This window comes from Aethalodelphis obliquidens, unplaced genomic scaffold, assembly GCF_003676395.1.
Source record: "Aethalodelphis obliquidens isolate GAN/ISIS:26980383/991018 unplaced genomic scaffold, ASM367639v1 scaffold31, whole genome shotgun sequence".
Classification (NCBI taxonomy): Eukaryota; Metazoa; Chordata; class Mammalia; order Artiodactyla; family Delphinidae; genus Aethalodelphis; species Aethalodelphis obliquidens.
In genome coordinates this window covers 17,223,640-17,241,800 of record NW_020837975.1, presented here as the reverse complement: position 1 = coordinate 17,241,800, position 18,161 = coordinate 17,223,640, and the positions used below count along the sequence as shown (strand labels likewise).

At 38.1% G+C, this 18,161-nt stretch overlaps 1 protein-coding gene across 4 annotated transcripts in view; it reads right to left on the bottom strand.

Moving 5' to 3' along the window:
• Positions 1–5,532: 5,532 nt before the first annotated feature.
• The window catches only part of SLC25A27 (solute carrier family 25 member 27), a 29,794-nt gene continuing 17,165 nt past the window's right edge, over positions 5,533–18,161 (bottom strand). Inside the window, exons 7-10 of one of the 4 annotated variants that reach the window (XM_027127440.1) lie at positions 16,064–16,156; positions 15,354–15,456; positions 13,421–13,454; positions 5,533–10,242 (exon numbers count right to left, since the gene is read on the bottom strand). In XM_027127440.1, coding sequence (XP_026983241.1) covers positions 13,425–13,454; positions 15,354–15,456; positions 16,064–16,156 — 226 coding nt within the window. In that variant the 3' untranslated portion in view covers positions 5,533–10,242; positions 13,421–13,424. The remainder of the gene's footprint in view (positions 10,243–13,420; positions 13,455–15,353; positions 15,457–16,063; positions 16,157–18,161) is intronic. The other 3 variants (XM_027127442.1, XM_027127441.1, XM_027127443.1) reach the window with 3 other exon arrangements.

The following is an 18,161-nucleotide window of genomic DNA, read 5'->3' as shown; positions in this document are numbered from 1 at the left end:
TGACCTAGCAATTGCACTCCTGGGCATTTATCCCAGAAAAATGAAAACTAGGTCCATGCAAAAACCTCTACATAAATGTTTATAGCAGCTATATTCCTAATAACACCAACCTGGAAACAACCCGGATGTGCACTGGGTAAATGGTTAAACAAACCATAGTACATCCATGCCATGAGATATGACTCAACAATAACAAGGAAGAGTAATGAACTCTTGACACATGGATCAACTTGGAAGGTTCTCAAGGGAATTATGATGAGTGAGAAAAAAAAAATCCCCAAAGATCACATACTGTATGAATCAATTTATATACTATTCTTGAATTAACAAAAGTAGTGATAGAGGACAAATTAGTGGTTGCCAGGAGTTAGGGATGAGGGGAGAGGGGATGAGTGGCTATAAAGGGATAGCAAGAGGGCACTGTTCTGTGTCTTGAATATGGTGGTGGTTTATATGAATTGAAGAAGGTAATAAAATTGCATAGAACCAGACACCCACACACACTTGTAAAACTGGTAAAATCTGAATCTGTGGGTTATACCAATGTCATTTTGCTGGTTTTGATTGTATACTACAGTTACTCAAAATTGGAAGATGTTATCATTGGGGAGGACTGGGTGAAAGGTGCATGGGACTTCCCTGGACATTTTTTGCAACTTTATGTGAATCTAAAATGATTTCAAAATGAAGTTTTAAAAAAATTCTATGAAATTCAGATTTCAGTGTCCATAGCTAAAGTTCTATTAGAATATACACACACACACAAATAATTCAAGACTGTGCTATTATACGGGGTCAATTAGAGTAGGAGGAGCAAACCAAGGAAAGTTATTTATCTGTCCTCTTCTTTCCACATCTGAAAATCGGTTTAAGACACAGACCTTATAGGAAAGTTCTGAAGCATGATTTAAGTACAGTTAACATGTGTGCATTGAATAAATACTTGAGATGCAAAAAACCCCATAAAAAGTCCCTGGTTCTCATCGCAGGATGACATGGACAATGTACCTTTCTAAGTTAGTTTTCTCCTCTATAAAAATGGAATTATACCTAACTTTATTATGAAGATTAAATGACACAATATAGATAAAGGTCCCATCACAGCAGGCATATAACAAACTAGAGTTATTAGTAGTTAAATAAAATAAAAATTTAAAATACTTTCTTAGTTCTACTAAGTTAAAGGTTAAAAAATCTTAAATTAGATTTTTTTAAAATTAGGTTTACTGAGGCATAATTTACATAGAGTAAAACTCCTTTTTTAAATTGTGTAGTTTGATGTTTTGACAAATGTACACAATTACATATTTGTATACAGTATACAGTGTGCATTTTTATATAATATAAATGCACATCACCACAAATGTACAAATATATAAAGTTGTAAAGGTATACCATCACAGATAAAATATAAAACATTTGTATTATCCAAATAGTTTCCTAATGCTTCTTTGCAGATTACCCCCTCCCTCCATCATGGGCTCAGTTCCTGGCAACCACAGTCCCTGGCAACGTCTGTCCCTGGTAACAACTGTCCCTATCATTTTGCCTTTTCCCAAATTCATATAAATGGAACCATAGTTTGTAGCCTCTTGTGTCTACCTCCATCATTTAGCATAATGCCTTTAAATTCATCCATGTTGTTTGTATCAATAGTTTATTTTTATGATTGAATAGTTTTTCACTGTATAGACATACATTTATTTGCTAGATAATGGACTTTCAGATTATTTCCAATTTGGGGTGATTATCCATATAACTGTGTAAACATTCATGTACATGTTTTTGTGTTGACGTAAGTTTTCATTTCTCTTGGGTAAATACTAGGAGTAGGATTGCTGGGTCATATAGTAAATGTATGTTAACATTATAAGAAACTGTCAAATTATTTTCCAAAATACCATCATTCTACATTCCCACCAACAACATATAAACTGTTCTGCATCCTCATCAGCACTGGATATTGTCAGGCTTTTTCATTTTAGCCATTCTTGTCTGTAGTGGTATCTTATTGTGGTTTTAATTTGTAATTTTTAATGTTGTTGAATATTCTTCATGTGTGTCTCTGCCATCATCTGTCTTCCTTGGTAAAGTATCTGATCAACTCCTTTGCCCATTTTTAAAGGTATTGTCACCTTATTTTTGAGTTGTAACAGTTCTTATATATTCTGGATACATGTTTTGTTATCAGATATGTGTTCTGTGTATATTTTCTCTCAGTGTACGGCTTGTAATTTTCTTTTTTTTAATTAGTTATCCATCTTATACATATCAGTGTATACATGTCAATCCCAATCTCCCAGTTAGTCACACTCCCCCACCACCGCTCTCCCCCCTTGGTGTCCATACGTTTGTTCTCTGCATCTGTGTCTCAATTTCTGCCCTGCAAACCAGTTCATCTGTACCATTTTTCTAGGTTCCACATATATGCGTTAATATACGATATTTGTTTTTCTCTTTTGGACATACTTCACTCTGTATGACAGTCTCTAGATTCATCCACGTCTCTACAAATGACCCAATTTCATTCCTTTTTATGGCTGAGTAATATTCCATTGTATATATGTACCACATCTTCTTTATCCATTCATCTGTCGATGGGCATTTAGGTTGCTTCCATGACCTGGCTATTGTAAATAGTGCTGCAATGAACATTGGGGTGCATGTGTCTTTTTGAATTATGCTTTTCTCTGGGTATATGCCCAGTAGTGGGATTGCTGCATCATATGGTAATTCTATTTTTAGTTTTTTAAGAAATATCCATACTGTTCTCCATAGTGGCTGTATCAGTTTACATTCCCACCAACAGTGCAAGAGGGTTCCCTTTTTTCCACACCCTCTCCAGCGTTTGTTGTTTGTAGATTTTCTGATGCTGCCCATTCTAACTGCTGTGAGGTGATACCTCATTGTAGTTTTGATTTGCATTCTCTAATAATTAGTGATGTTGAGCAGCTTTTCATGTGCCTCTTGGCCATCTGTATGTCTTCTTTGGAGAAATGTCTATTAAGGTCTTTTTTGGATTGGGTTGTTTGTTTTTTTAATATTGAGCTGCATGAGCTGTTTATATATTTTGGAGATTAATCCTTTGTCCGTTGATTCGTGTGCAAATATTTTCTCCCATTTTGAGGGTTGTCTTTTCGTCTTGTTTATAGTTTGCTTTGCTGGGCAAAAGCTTTTAAGTTTCATTAGGTCCCACTTGTTTATTTTTGTTTTTATTTCCATGACTCTAGGAAGTGGATCAAAAAAGACCTTGCTGTGATTTATGTCAAAGAGTGTTCTTCCTATGTTTTCCTCTAAGAGGTTTATAATGTCTGGTCTTACATTTAGGTCTCTAATCCATTTTGAGTGTATTTTTGTGTATGGTGTTAGGGAGTGTTCTAATTTCATTCTTTTACATGTAGCTGTCCAGTTTTCCCGGCACCACTTACTGAAGAGACTGTCCTTTCTCCATCGTATATCCTTGCCTCCTTTGTCATAGATTAGTTGACCATAGGTGTGTGGGTTTATCTCTGAGCTTTCTCTCCTGCTCCATTGATCTACATTTCTGTTTTTCTGCCAGTACCATATTGTTTGATTACTGTAGCTTTGTAGTATCGTCTGAAGTCAGGGAGTCTGATTTCTCCAGCTCCGTTTTTTTCCGTCAAGACTGCTTTAGCTATTCAAAGCCTTTTGTGTCTCCATACAAATTTTAAGATTTTTTGTTCCAGTTCTGTAAAAAATGCCATTGATAGTTTGATAGGGATTGCATTGGATCTGTAGATTGCTTTGGGTAGTATAGTCATTTTCACAATGTCGATTCTGCTATCTGTTTCTATGAATTTGATTATTCTAGGTATCTCATATAAGTAGAATCATATAATACATGCTAATTTGTGTCTGGCTTATTTCACTCAGCATAAAGTTTTCAAGATTTATCCATGTCATAGTGTGTCTCAGAATTTCCTTCCTTTTTTTTTTTTTTTTTTGCGGTACACGGGCCTCTCACTGTTGTGGCCTCTCCCGTTGCAGAGCACAGGCTCCAGACGCGCAGGCTCAGCGGCCATGGCTCACGGGCCCAGCCGCTCCGCGGCATGTGGGATCTTCCTGGACCGGGGCACGAACCCATGTCCCCTGCATCGGCAGGTGGACTCTCAACCACTGCGCCACTAGGGAAGCCCTTCCTTCCTATCTTAAGGATGAATAATATCCCATTGTATGTATATACCACATTTTATTTACCCATTCATACATTCATCTGTCAGTGGACATTTAGATTGTTTCCACCTTTTGTTTATGTGAAAATGCTGCTATGAACATTGGTGTACAAATATCTGTTCAAGTCCCTGCTCTCAATTTTTTGGGTTATATCTAGACATGGAACTGTTGGATCATATGATAATTCTATGTTTAATTTTTTGAGGAAACCACATACCATCTTGTATAGCAGTTGTGTCATTTTATTTTTTCACCAGCAATACACAAGGGTTCCAATTTCCCCACATCTTCACCAACACTTGGTGTTTTTTGTGTTTTTAATAATAGCCATCCTAATGGGTGTAAAGTGGTGCTCATTGATTATTTTTGCATCTATATTCTTAAGAGATATTGGTCTGTAGTTTTCTTTTTTATAAATGGGTTTAAGTATTTTGGACTGTAAGTAAACAAATGAGAAGTCAAGGATGTCCTGAGGTTTCCTGGCTGCAGTACGAGGCGTGTAGCACAAGAGAGACGCCTGGAAGAAGAGTACATTGTAAAGGGCGGTGAGAAAGGATTGGAACAAAAACTACTGATTTAATATTGTTAATTTTGAGCTCACAAGGACTGTGGGCCATCCTGGTGGAGAGATAAAGTTGGCAATTGAGAAAACATGAGTAAAGCTGGATAAGTCAGTAAGGACCAGAAACACAGATGATGGTAACATCTACCATCTACTGACTGCCTAGTATGTGTTTGGGAATTACCAGCCCAAGTGTAGTAGCTAAAGTCAGAGAAATGTGTGGCTCCTCCCAGAGAAAGAGTGAACTTTGAGAAGAGGGCCAAGAACAGAACCTTGAAGAACCAAAATTTAAGGACTTGGCAGCAAAGAAACAGCCAATAGAGACTGATAAGGAGAAACAAAAATATAAGTGACAGGAGGGAGTGGTATCATGGTAATCAAAGTAGAATATGATGTCAGAAAAGAAGGGAGTAATTTTCCAACGTTTAACTAATGTCAATTTTATTTTCGTCTTTTACCTGTAGCCAGTGAGCATGTCCATCACTGTAACTATTAGTTACCCATCCCTTTTAGTCAGAGCAGAACTGGATTAATAAGGAGAACTGGATTAATAGGGAGTACCCATAAAATAAAATTTATAGCGACAAGGTATAGGTGTTCTTTTTTGCTAATGTATTTCAAGTCTGACATTCTAAATTAAGGTACTTTCTATTTCGATTCTGAAAAGTAAAGATTAACATTTAAAAATCATCTCTAAAATTTGTTATTATCATTTTAACTCAAAAACACATCAGGACAAAACCACACTAGGACAAAACAAAACCCTTCACAACTCATTAGGCATTTTAAAACATTTATTTTAAAAATCAGAATGATGCACTATATTTACTCACATATATTCCTGTTTGTTACCAGTTATTTTCAGCAAACAGACATCTTTAAGCATCTTCATCTGCTTTTATCAAACCTTCAAAGTGGATCCTGCTGCTGTTGACAATCACAGCAGCCTGTTGGGGGTAAAGTATGGGGAGAGAAAAATAATCACATATTCCTCAGGATTCATAAATAATAAAACACTCGAGTGGGTAAAATGTACATACAAATAGTGATATAATTTTCATATACACTCTAAAATGAATAATATAAACTCATCACATATTTATTAACTGTTAATTGACTAACCAAATATTTTGTATGATTTAAAACTATCAAATTCTAGATTTTTGTAGAATAGCTATTAAACTGATGAATACTTATTTAAAATTATAATAATTACATATGTTTAAAGACACAGGTCTTTTGAAAATGCAGTTAAGCACTGCACATGGTAAAGAATCGCCTGAAATTGAGTGTTACTGACCCGACACAATTATTCTGAAGGTAAGAGGAAAACAACATATGGCTTAATCACGGGTACATAAATGTTTCTTTTTCTTTCCACCCCTAAAAATCTCTGAATTCAACAAATACCTTCTAATTGACTTCTGTGTGAAGTTTCAAAGAGAAACAGAGATGTATTGCATGACCCTTGCTTGCGAGAGTTCATTTGTATAGGGAGGCAGACACACATCCATGCAGACAGACAGACATCCACAGAAGAAGCAATGGGAGCATGGAGGTGTTGGAGATGTTCAAGTCTTCAGAGATCATTCTAGATGTTAAAGTAGGACTTCCCCAGTGAAGGTGAAGATGAATGGTGGTAGTGACGGGAGGAGAGCTCGGCGGACAGCACAGAATGAACACTGCCTGGGAAGCAGCCACGTAAAGAGCATCTCCAGAGAAATAAGTGGGGCAATGAATTTGCAAGGTGGTAAGGTGCAGGTACCGAGTAATATGCAAAGCTTAGAAAAATGGGTTGAAGCCAGGTTGAGAGGGTCTTGTATATAGTGTCAAAGATTTTAATTTTTCTTGTGTGGGTGAAGGAGTAATTGAAGGTGAAAGGCAGGGTGACGTGTCCAGGGTTGCCTGAAGGAAGAGAACTCTGCTACTAGGTGAAGGAAGGATTTCCAGCCACATAAAAAGTTTGTATTCTGCTGTAAGGCCTGAATAAAACTTTCCTCATCCTAAAACACAAGAAATTCATTAAATCCAGGAAACAACAAATCCCAATAATTTTTTTCAATCCTATATTTTTTTCACATGACATTCATATAATGGCTCTCTTCAAGTACATGCAAGTTACGATTCTAGAGTTCAGTCACTTCATCTTATAAAGAAATGGACATCAAGAGAAGAGAAGTGAAGGGACTTGATCATAGTTATACTACTTTATCAGGAGGAGAACCCAAAATAGGATAAAGGTCTTGAGAATCCATGTTCAGCCTTTCCTCCACATTACCTGTCATTCAATGATAATATATATTTGTTTGGTAATCATTTTTAAAGAGGTCTGATTTAATTGGAGAGAAGAGAATCAAATATTTTCACCTTCAATGTTTTTAACCACCAAGTATTAAACATTTTTCCAATGGAGGTCCTGAGGGAATCTGTTTTCATTAACAGAAAAGGACATGTATAACTATTTCAATGGTACATAAATGGTTATACTTAAAAATTTGAAGATGACAGAAAAGTAATTTTTTTTTACACTTAAAACCTCCCTGAATCTGTTTCCTTCCTTTTTTTCTTGGCAAAGTGAAAGAAATTTCAGACTAGTCTTATGATAGGTACAGATCTTAAAATAATGAAGCCAAAATTGATTCACATCATATGTAACTTTTGTTGAGTACCTAATAGCAAAGAAATGCTACTAATGAGAGTGGAGATTTATATAAAAACAAGACATAGTCCTACCTCTAGTGGCTTATAATTAAATAGGATTTGGAGCACTTGATAAAGACACATTATTCTTCACTAAAAGTGAATTTAAGAAATGTTATCTCTTTATTTAGATATGCTAATTCACTTATACATATAAAAAACAAAGGACTGTATATAATTAAAAATAAGAACATGTATATTTTTCAGTGAGAAAAAAAATTCATTTGTGAAGAGAAAAAATGGGGAAGCTAAGCAAAGGAAGCTCAGAGGTTAAGTATTATCAATACTGAGCTGAAGATAAATACCACCAACAGTTGTATTATAAGAAAGTGGGCTGAAATGGCTGTCTTTCAGTATGGACACAAAATTACTGAAATATTATTTCTTTTTACTTACTGTGGGTTATTTGGGAGAGGAACAAGATGATTTCAAGTTGGTAAAATAAAGCAAAGTTCCAAGATACATTAATGAAAATGATTTCACTGGAGAAGTATAACTGTGATAGGATATATGTGTTGGATCTACAGGATTTGGTCAGATTCTGGAGGGTCTCTATGTTTTAGCTAAAGTATGGTGACTCCATTCTAAAACGTATGCTAAAGGCAATTCAAATTCATTTAAAATGTCTAAGACAAGAAATGCCATAAAGAAAAAGTCTGTTTTTGGAAGATTCAATAGCACTGGGCTGGGATGTTGTGAAGATAACATAAGGCATTTACTTGGTACCTAATCAGGGTACAATAACTGTCAGTTGTAACAATAATTAAGAGATCTGTATCTTTATCCTGGCTCTGCTACTAAGTAAGTTATGAGCATGAACAACTCTACTTCTCTAGGCCTCAGTTTCCTAACTTAGACAATGGAAGAATTAAACCAGACCATCCTAAGGAGTCATTTCCAGTTAAAAAAAACCAATTATTCGTGTTGAATCCAGACACCAGGGAATAGTCTCACTATGTAAGCAATGTTTTTACCTCAAGCCCCTCAAAGAATAAAGCTAAATAAAGTTTTTCAGGGTCCAGTTTGCATATAATTATTTTGATCCAATATGTACTTGATTTAAAAATGTATAAAATACACACAAAAAACAAAGTTTCCTAAAGTGGTTCTAATACAGAACACTTGAGAACCTAAGTACATAATATTATTTTAAATATATTTAACAACTCAATTCATACAGACTGACAAATGCAATGGAAAAGTAGACCACCGAAAGATTTTAAGAGATTAAACTTCACATTCTGTAAATTCTACAAAAACAATAAACCACTGCATATTAGTACATCACATTAAAATATATTTTAAAGCATACTTCCCCTCTTAAATGGCAGTGATTATACATCAGTGCAACCACAGGGTACTTGTAAACTTTTTTCTGTTCCACATCATTCATGCCCATGATAAATCCTGTTTGGTCAGCTCCACGGTCTTTCTTGGGTCTGAGCTTTTGGGGTTTTCCTATTTTGACAGTTACAGCCTCTACCCATAACTGTAGCCATCCATCCAGAAATGCACACTGTCTGAGGTTGCGGGGAACAGGTGGTATAGAGGTGAATCTGAAGAAATCTCTCACCTTTCTAAGAAAAGGGATGTGATTTAGTGATTGGAGACAAAACTGTACACCATAAGCAGTTTATACTTATCACTTTTTAGGCGGGAGGCTTTGTCAAATTGAATAAGACTCAGGCTAGAGACAGCTTTAGTGTGATTTCTGAGTTCTCTCTCTCTAGGACCCTAAGCGTTAGGGAAGGGGAGATTAAGAAAGGATTTATGTCGACTGACTTCATCTTAGCTTTGCTGTTAACGTGCCACTGAGAGGCTGATGATAACAGATGTTTCTTTATTAAAAGGACCTGTCCACTCGAGCTTTAATCAAATAAACTGCGTTTTTCATATATTGAGATTCTTGAGAGCTAGTGACAAATTCAAGCTGGAATGGGATATGTCACAAAGCAAAGACTCTTTTCTGTTTTCATCAAGATGTGGTCGGTGGCTGTCAGGAAGTCCTTAGCCTGTGTGCTGGCGAGTTAACCAGTGAACACAGATCAACTAACGACAGGGCACTGACGGAAAACGGCTTCTTCCCTTGAGATCCAAACATCATCTCAACTTGATTCTTTTTCATCCTCCTGGCAAGAAAAGGTACATCAAGTTCCTTCAACACTAGGGAAATCTCAAAATGTTTATTCATTCACCTCCCTTTAATTTAAAGTATGCACACTTTAACGGCAACAGAAAAGTGAATTATCAAATTTCAGTCGTAAATACTGACACGACAGGTTAAATATATTCCGTGGTCATTATGTACGTATGTATTTTTCCACATTACTGTTGTCTGCTTCAGGTCTAAGATGCTGTCTCCCTTCTGGCATTTCCTCCTCTAAGCAAGCTCTTCAGCATAGAATAGCATCTCGAAGGTCGAATCTTCTTGCTCAAGGTAAGTGGTCGGGATTTGACTCTTCCTTAGAAAACACTGGGCTGGGTCTCATTGGGAAGCCTTGTGTGATCCAATCAGATTGCTTTTGAACAAAAAGAGGAGTCAAAGAGAACTTGGGTTTCCAGATAAAAATAAAGTGCTGCCCCCTATAAATCACAGTCTCTGTGGAGTAAGGTGTCTTCCTAAAGAGGTAGAAATAATAGGGGGTGTATGTTGCAGATGCCCGCATTTCAATGATAATGAACACTGTATCTTTAAGGGCTGCATCTTTAAGGGCTTAAAATGGACTGACTCCACTCATCTCTCTGATTTTTTCATAAGTAAGCCAGAACACCAGTGACCAAGGGGTCTGAAAGATTAATCAAAGAAGTTAGTGCATATTTCAAAGCAATTATAAATCTTCTACACATATGCATACACATCTTTGAATGATGAACTCATTTTGAATCCACTTAGGCTGAAAACAAGTATTTTGGTATTTCACCGTTGTAGAGCACCTTATAATTTACAAAGCATTTTCATGTCTTATTTCTCACAGATTTCTCTGAACCATTTACAATGGAAAGGAAAGGTACTGATATCCCTATTTTACAGATGAGGACACTAAGACTTAGCAATCAGATGCCTGTTAGCATGTTGTGGAGCTAGACCATGGGCTTCTGGCTTCCATTCCAGGGTTCCTTTTACTGACTGTTACTGGATAAAAGGCTAGGGCTCAGCGTGCCTGAATTCTAGGCTGGGCTCCTTGCCTCTACATGTAGTTTACATATGGAGCATGACAAGGGGGCACTTAAGAACTTGAAAGTGAAGATGAAAGATTATCCTTTGAGAGTTAGGTCATAAAACCAACACCTGGTGTATCACCTAATAAATATAAAAATTCACATTAAATGGAGAAAAGGGCTTTTAACTCAAAGAACTGACTATGAAGGTGTAACTGTGCCAAAAGGAATTATAAGGGAATGAGGATTATTCAATAACAGAAGATAAAAACGCTAAAGACACAGAGGGAAAATCACCGAGGAAACACTGGAAGCAGCCATCAGAGAAAGTGTGTCTCGGATCCAGTCCTCATCTGGTTTGGTTGATAGGTTATGCATAATATTGATCAGAGAGGAACTCTGATCACATTAGAGTGGAGAAATAAGCTTAAGCAATTAGAATGTAAAATGTATTTGGTTAGAAAGTTTGTAAAGTGATATTTATGTCATTCGTGTTTGGAAATATTGAGCAAGTTATACTGGTAGACTGAGAATATAATAGTGGATTTAGGAGAAGACATCTTAGTGAAATGTACGAAGACACAGACAAAATAAAGAAGTTGTGACGAAACCACAGTCTTGTGACAATAAAAATGAAGTGAGCCAAGGATATGACTGCAGTTGGATCTAGAAGCAGAGGTCTTAGTTAAGAATGGACTAGGCAATCATTCCTACTTGCTCTGGTAATCAGACTTCTTCATAGCACCCAAACTATATGCAAATGAAATAAATATTCATCAGGGATTGAGCAAAGCGAGGTCATATTTTCTCTAACTAGTGGAAGGAACTGGGATTGGGTTTAGCTGGGTTTTGAAGAGGAGTTAGAGGAAGATCATACAGCCAAGTAGCACGCATAGTATATAAACGGGATATACTGAGACTCTTCGTAGACGCGCGTGTGGCCAGTACATGCTTTTACTTGTTTTTTCCTCACTGGCATAGTTGTACCACCGAAAATAATCCAAGTGTATGTGAACCCATGTTGTCGTAACTGCTGGAAAAAAAAAGTTTTTCTCCATTCCTATTACTGTGGGGCGCAACACATAAGTGCTCTTGGGTGTATCTTTTTCAATATTAAGTTCACAAATAAGCTTTTCCTGTTATTGTTCTGTGTTCAGCAAGCAACCTTCTGATTATAACTTGGCTCCCATATAGCTTGAAGTTAGCTGTCCAGAGGACTTCAGCATCTGGATCACTGGCCAAGTGTATGTCTCAGTGTGGCTGAGCCAACGTTGTGGTCCAGTCATCGGTTTCAACGAGCTGGGCTGAAGGGCATCTGTATGTGCAAGGCCAGTTTACTCGGAAGTGCTCAGGAGTTAGGCTTCTAAGCTCAGGGTTCTGCACTGCGATAGATCAACAAGGCAGTGCCACCCTAGTCATCTGTGGTGGTAATCCAGCCTGTCTCTGGTAACATTTCTCCATCACCACGACCTGTCTCTTTTCTTTTAAAACTTCTATAATGAGCTGTAGGATCTTGAGAAATTCAGTATACTGTCTTAGTTAGGAGCATGGGTTTAGTTAGAGTTGAACAAACTTGCAGTTAATTCCCAGCTCAGCCATCTACTAGCTACATGAACTTGAGTGAGCTTCTTATATACCCTGAGCCATGTTTTTCTAATCTGAAAAAGGAGGATAACCCCACCTATTCTACTAGGTTCTTGTAAGACTTAAAAAAATAATTAATGTGTGCAAAGAGCTTAGCACAGAGCTTGTCATATATTAAGCACTCATTTTTGGGGTCATGTATACTTCGTGAGTCTCACGTATAAAGAGAATGGGTCAGATCAGCTGGTCTCAGCGCTCCTTTGTACGTGATATTCTCCCTGCCCCTCACTTCTCCTGACCGATTTTGTTTTTCATCAGTGGTCTCACCCGTCCTCATAGTCTCTCACACTAGAAACATCAAAGTCCCATTTCCTTCTCTCTCTCCCTCCCTTTCTCCATCCGATCATTTACTAAGTCTTGTGGAGTCAAGCACAAATGTTCCTGGAATCCATCTCCTCTCCATTTCTACAATCATCTCCTGGCTAGACCACTGCCGAAACGCCCTTTCTTGCGTTCTAGCTTTCAGTGTAGCTTTGACATTGCTGCCACAGTAGTCTTGTCCCCAAGCAAATCTTAGCACATGGCTTGCATGTTCAAACAGATGCTTGCTACCTGCAGAGTTTCACCTAAACTATTGAACTTGCCCCCCAAGATCTTTCTCAGCCTGGTCCCTAAGTGCTCCTCTAGCGTTCCCTCCCACCACCTGCCCGCTGAGGACCTACTGTCCAGCTGCACGGAATTTTCTGCAGTTCACCAGACGTGACTTGGTGCCCCTGCTCATGTGGCCCCCTCATGCTTTTCTTGACCTACTGATCAAGAAAACACCTACTGATCCTTCAAAGCTCAGATCAAATATCACCTCTGGGAAGCCTTCTGGGACTTCCCAAAGAGTTCAAGCCATTTTACTCCACTACCTGCGTTCTCCTCTTTTGTTCACAGCACTGGTAGCCTCTTTAGTAAGACTATGTCCTCTGGAGTCAGACTGCCTGGGTTTGAGTCCCTGCCTCCACAGTTACTAACCACCCGGACCGGTCAAGTTATTCAGACACTTTACGCTATTGTTTCCTCCTCTATAGAAGAGAGAGATGATAGTAACCTACTAAATAGATAGTTGGGAGAATTCAGTGAGTTAATCTGAGAGCATGGTTAGCATAGCACTGGCCATATACCAAGTGATTTAGTAATATTAGCTTCATAATTTCTGTAATTTTAACTACTTACGTGTCTATCTTCTCCCATCACATTGTACGCTCCTCTAGCGCAAAAAAAAAAAAAAATAAACATCTTATTTCTTGGTGTTACCAGCACTTGTAATAGTGCCTGGTTCATGCAGGCCAAGTCAATATCTTCCTTTCCATTAAACAGCCACAGATTTGAGATAACTTCAAGGTACAATCAAGACAATCAAAATTGTATTTCACAACTTAGGTATGCTTTTGTATCAGATATTGCCAAGGGCTTTGGCTATTAATTTCATGTTAATAGATAGATACCTACTACCCTTGGTGCTGTCATTTATCCCCAAAGCTTCAGTTATTATCTGTGTGTAGACAGTGCTCAAATCTCAATCTCCATCCTCATGATTCTAAGATCCAGGCCAATATATTAAGCTAGTCATCTAGATGTCTCTTCTTAGATGACCTATGAGTATCCCAAACTTACCATATCCAAACTAAACTTGTCATTCTACCACAAAATCTTCTTCCCTGCAAATGGTCCCCATTTTAGGAAATTATATCACTGTTTGCTCAGGGCAGGAATCTGGGAATGAAGCCCGACTTTTCCTTGCCTTCTCCAACCATTTCCCCATCCAGTCATGTTCTTTTTTAGCTCCTTTCTAAATATTTTAAAATTCTATCTTCTTCTGTCCCCATTGCTATATTCCAGTCCAAGTTATCATTACCTGTCATCTGTCACTACTCCTGGTCTTTCCTCAACCCGCATGGCAGCCAGAATGGTCTTGCTACAAGTGCACACGTCATCAAGCCAATGCCCCTCACTCTCAGGGGTCCTGTGGCCCCTCCTGATCTGGCCCCTGCCTGTCTCTGGCCTCACCCTGTGCTGCTCTCCTCCACGTCTCCGTGCCTTGGACAGCTGGGTTTTCTTCAGTTCTTTGAACGTGTCATATTCTTTGTCCACTCCATCTAGTTCCTCCATCTAGAATGTTCTTTTCTGCCCTTTTGACCTGGCAAAGTCCTACTCATTCTTCACATCTCAATTCAGAAGTCCATTCTCCAAGGAGGTTTTCTTAATCTCCCAGGCTAGGCTGTCCTTACTTGCTATATATATTCTGATAGCACCAGGGATCCCCACCCCATGCCCCCGACTCTTCCATTCATTGCTGCTGGTTTCTTACTCAGTGTTTGTCCTGACCTAGACTGGAAGCTCCTGACCTAGACTGGAAGCTCCAGCACTGGAGCAGGGGCTGAGACTCTTAGGTTCATCCCAAAGCCAGGCATTGAGTACAGGGCTTTGCATGGAGTAGGTGCTCAGTTAATATTATTATATCATATTGTGTACAGTATTGATTGTTTGAATTTCTAAACCCATAACTCATCCATTCTTTCAAATATGTTCAAACTTACCAAATACTTGAGTACCTTGTTTTTATTATATTTGTTATGTTACTTCCATAAGTCTATCTAATTCTACATCTTAGTTCACTTCAATAAAAAATAGCATCTAGACCAAATAAAAATTATATAATGTTTTCTTCCTAAGCAGAGCTTTGTGGTGATAAGTATTAATGGGTAATGCAACATTTATCATCAAAGTAACTAATTTTGTTTGAAACAGTAACATTTTGATAGGAATGGTCTCTAGTAATGAAATCTGTATACCTGTCTCAAAGTACAATATTTTGGCTAAATAGCAAAAGGCTTTACATTTCAGAACAATCTATCCACTGGCTTTCTAACAACATAATATCAACCTATTCATTTCTGATGTAACTGAATTATTTTACCTTAATCTACCAAGGGACTTGGAGGTAAAAGAAAATGAAAAGAGATGTAGGAAAGAAAGAAAGAACTATGATTGGGGGCAGAACCATGCCAAAAGCCAGAAGAGAAAAGGAAAATATTTAGAAAGGAAAAGTGATTTAAGAATCAATATAAAGAAAACAAAAACAAAGGCAGGAAAAACCTAACTTTACCATTCGCAGCCAGGAGGGTAAAAAGCCTTTATAGAGACTCATGAATCCTTCTCCTTGAACAGCCTGAATCAAGCAGTCAGTTGATGATTTATACAGAAGGCCCCTAAAAAGGAAAGAAGACAATTTTGTTAAATTTCTTATGTGTAAATAGATGTATAAATAGAATGTTTAAATGGTCTAAGAAAAGTTACTTAACTATTTTCTGCTAGCTTAGAAAAAATAATATTGGTGGTTCTTTATATAGAGAGCACCTCTTTTGGGTTTAAAGATATTTTCAAGGTTGAGTTTCCTGATTCACCCCATCCTTGGTCTGATAACTTAGAATTCACTCCACCTGATCTCTTCCAGAGAGAACATACTGTTTTATATCAGGTCAAATTACCCATGTTACCTCTAAGTCATAAGCTTCTGAAGGAAGTGCTCTGGAAATTGTCAGCAGAGTATATTTTCAAAAACTCTTTGAAAACAACAAGGTCATAATAAACACCTTGTGTCTAAATAACACGATGGGTAAATTAGCTTATTTCCCCAAAGGCACAGTACTTTTCCATCAGACACAAAGCAGGTAACTGCATAAAAACAACTTCCTGGTTGCACACATGTAAACACAAAAATACATTTCCATCAAGAATAAATACAGGGAAGGGTCTTTAAAGAACAATATTATTACAGACATTCAGATCCATGGATACTGAAGACTTTCTGTCTACCTTCCTTGTTTATCTCGCGGTTGGTTCATTATTCGGCTTTTGATGACATCAGCAGGTGTTCCCAGAATAGAAGCTACCAGTCCAGAACATAAACTATAGATACAAATAAATGAAATCGAAAGATAATATGTAGCAGTTTCTAAATTTTAAGGAAAGGGGATTTGATATTTAGAAAGAATGGAATAATAAATCTAGTACTATAATATTCTTCGTAATAATGCTCTTTTAGCTTAAAATCAATGATAAATTAATTCATTAAAGAGGTAGAAAAAAAGAAGAATCTCCAGTCAACAAATATACGTTGAACATCTGCTGTAGGCAGGCACTCTTGTAGGCAGTAAACAGGACAGATAAGATCCTGGCACTTACTCAAGGCACTTACTTGGGAGAGGCAGAAGAGAAATGAATAATTTCAGATGTGGTTAGTGCTATGAAAAAAATAAAATGAGATCATGTGATAGGGAGTAACTGGGTGACAGGCAGTCATGGAAAGGCTCGTGGGTGACGGCAGGTCTCGACATAGATGCTTCCTTCTCACCAGCTAGATGAGAGACTAAAGAAGCAGGCAGAGAAGGCTAATTTAAGGAGTTTGATTTATTCTCGATGCGAAGGGAAGTCATTGAAAGGATCGTAAGTGGGGGAATCACATAATTTGGTTCATAATTACCCCCTCTTGAGAAAGGCTTCTGGTCAGTTACTCAAGACAGACAAAATGGATGTGGCCAACCCACTACAGAGTAAATCAAGATTCTGTAAATGAGTGACTGAAGACCAGTTCAGAGACCACCATCAGTTCATTATGAGTGTGGGCATGAGCGAGGCAATACAGGAACATTATCGACATCCCATAACCCGAGGACCCATTAACTGCTGTAAACTTTTCCAGGAGAAACACAGATGACGAGAAGGGGGGTGGCTATCCTGAACCACAGGAAATGGGAGGCCCAGGACCCAGGAGGTGGCAGCTAAGTCCACAGACTGGGATCGGGGGGTTAGACTGGGCTAATGGAAAGCTAGAAAGAAAAACTGTGGAAAACTTTTATGTCCTTCTGGAACATCAAGTACCTCCCAGAGATAAGGATCCCTGAGTTCCATGCCAAGCAAGGCCTCTGAAGTTTCTGAAGGCTCTGTGGCAGGGCGGCTGAAGCTGCATTAGGAATCTTCACACTGTATTGCTCTAACCTGCTGCAGCAGGAAGTCCCCAAGCTCTTTATGACTCTTGCAGGTCAGAACTGATTGTTCAAAGTAGAAACTCACTTCAGGAATTCTCGAATTCAAGAGAAGGAGCCCATACGACCTATTTACATCTTCCAGCAAATGACCCGACCGTGCATGTAACTTTTCTTGGGCCTTTGTCCACATGACAGGCATTGCCTATGTGGAAAGAACTTACTGTTTCACCATATATATCCCAGGAGGTGTAGACTGCTGCTCTTTTAACATTCTTTCCTATTTGTTCAGATACTTTGCAAGTCCAAGTTTAATATCATTTATTTTAATATACCTTCACGTTTTTACATAGAAATGTCTCAACTAACACAAAATTCACCTACGTTCTAAAACTTAGGTCTACTAGAAACAGCATACAAGATCAATCAAGAGGTAAGGAAGAACAAAGAAACAGGATAGAAAAAGGTACACAATTTCCCCCTCTTGGCTCAAAAGATTGGAGGGAAACGCTACAATTTTACTCATCCATTTGCTTCAGAGAGGCTGGGTGCCAGCTCTGCTTCACACATAAGAGCCAAGAGTAGAAACGACTTCTACCAGAGTGTTAATATTATTAATAAATTCTATTTTTTTTTTTTTTTTTTTTGCTGTATGCGGGCCTCTCACTGTTGTGGCCTCTCCCGTTGCGGAGCACAGGCTCCAGACGCGCAGGCTCAGCGGCCATGGCTCACGGGCCCAGCCGCTCCGCGGCATGCGGGATCCTCCCAGACCGGGGCACGAACCCGCGTCCCCTGCATCGGCAGGCGGACTCCCAACCACTGCGCCACCAGGGAAGCCCGTATAAATTCTATTTTTTAAATGTAGGTAGCCCTCATTAATTAGTAGTCACTAACTAATTAATTTACTATTAAAGGATTTATTTTTACCT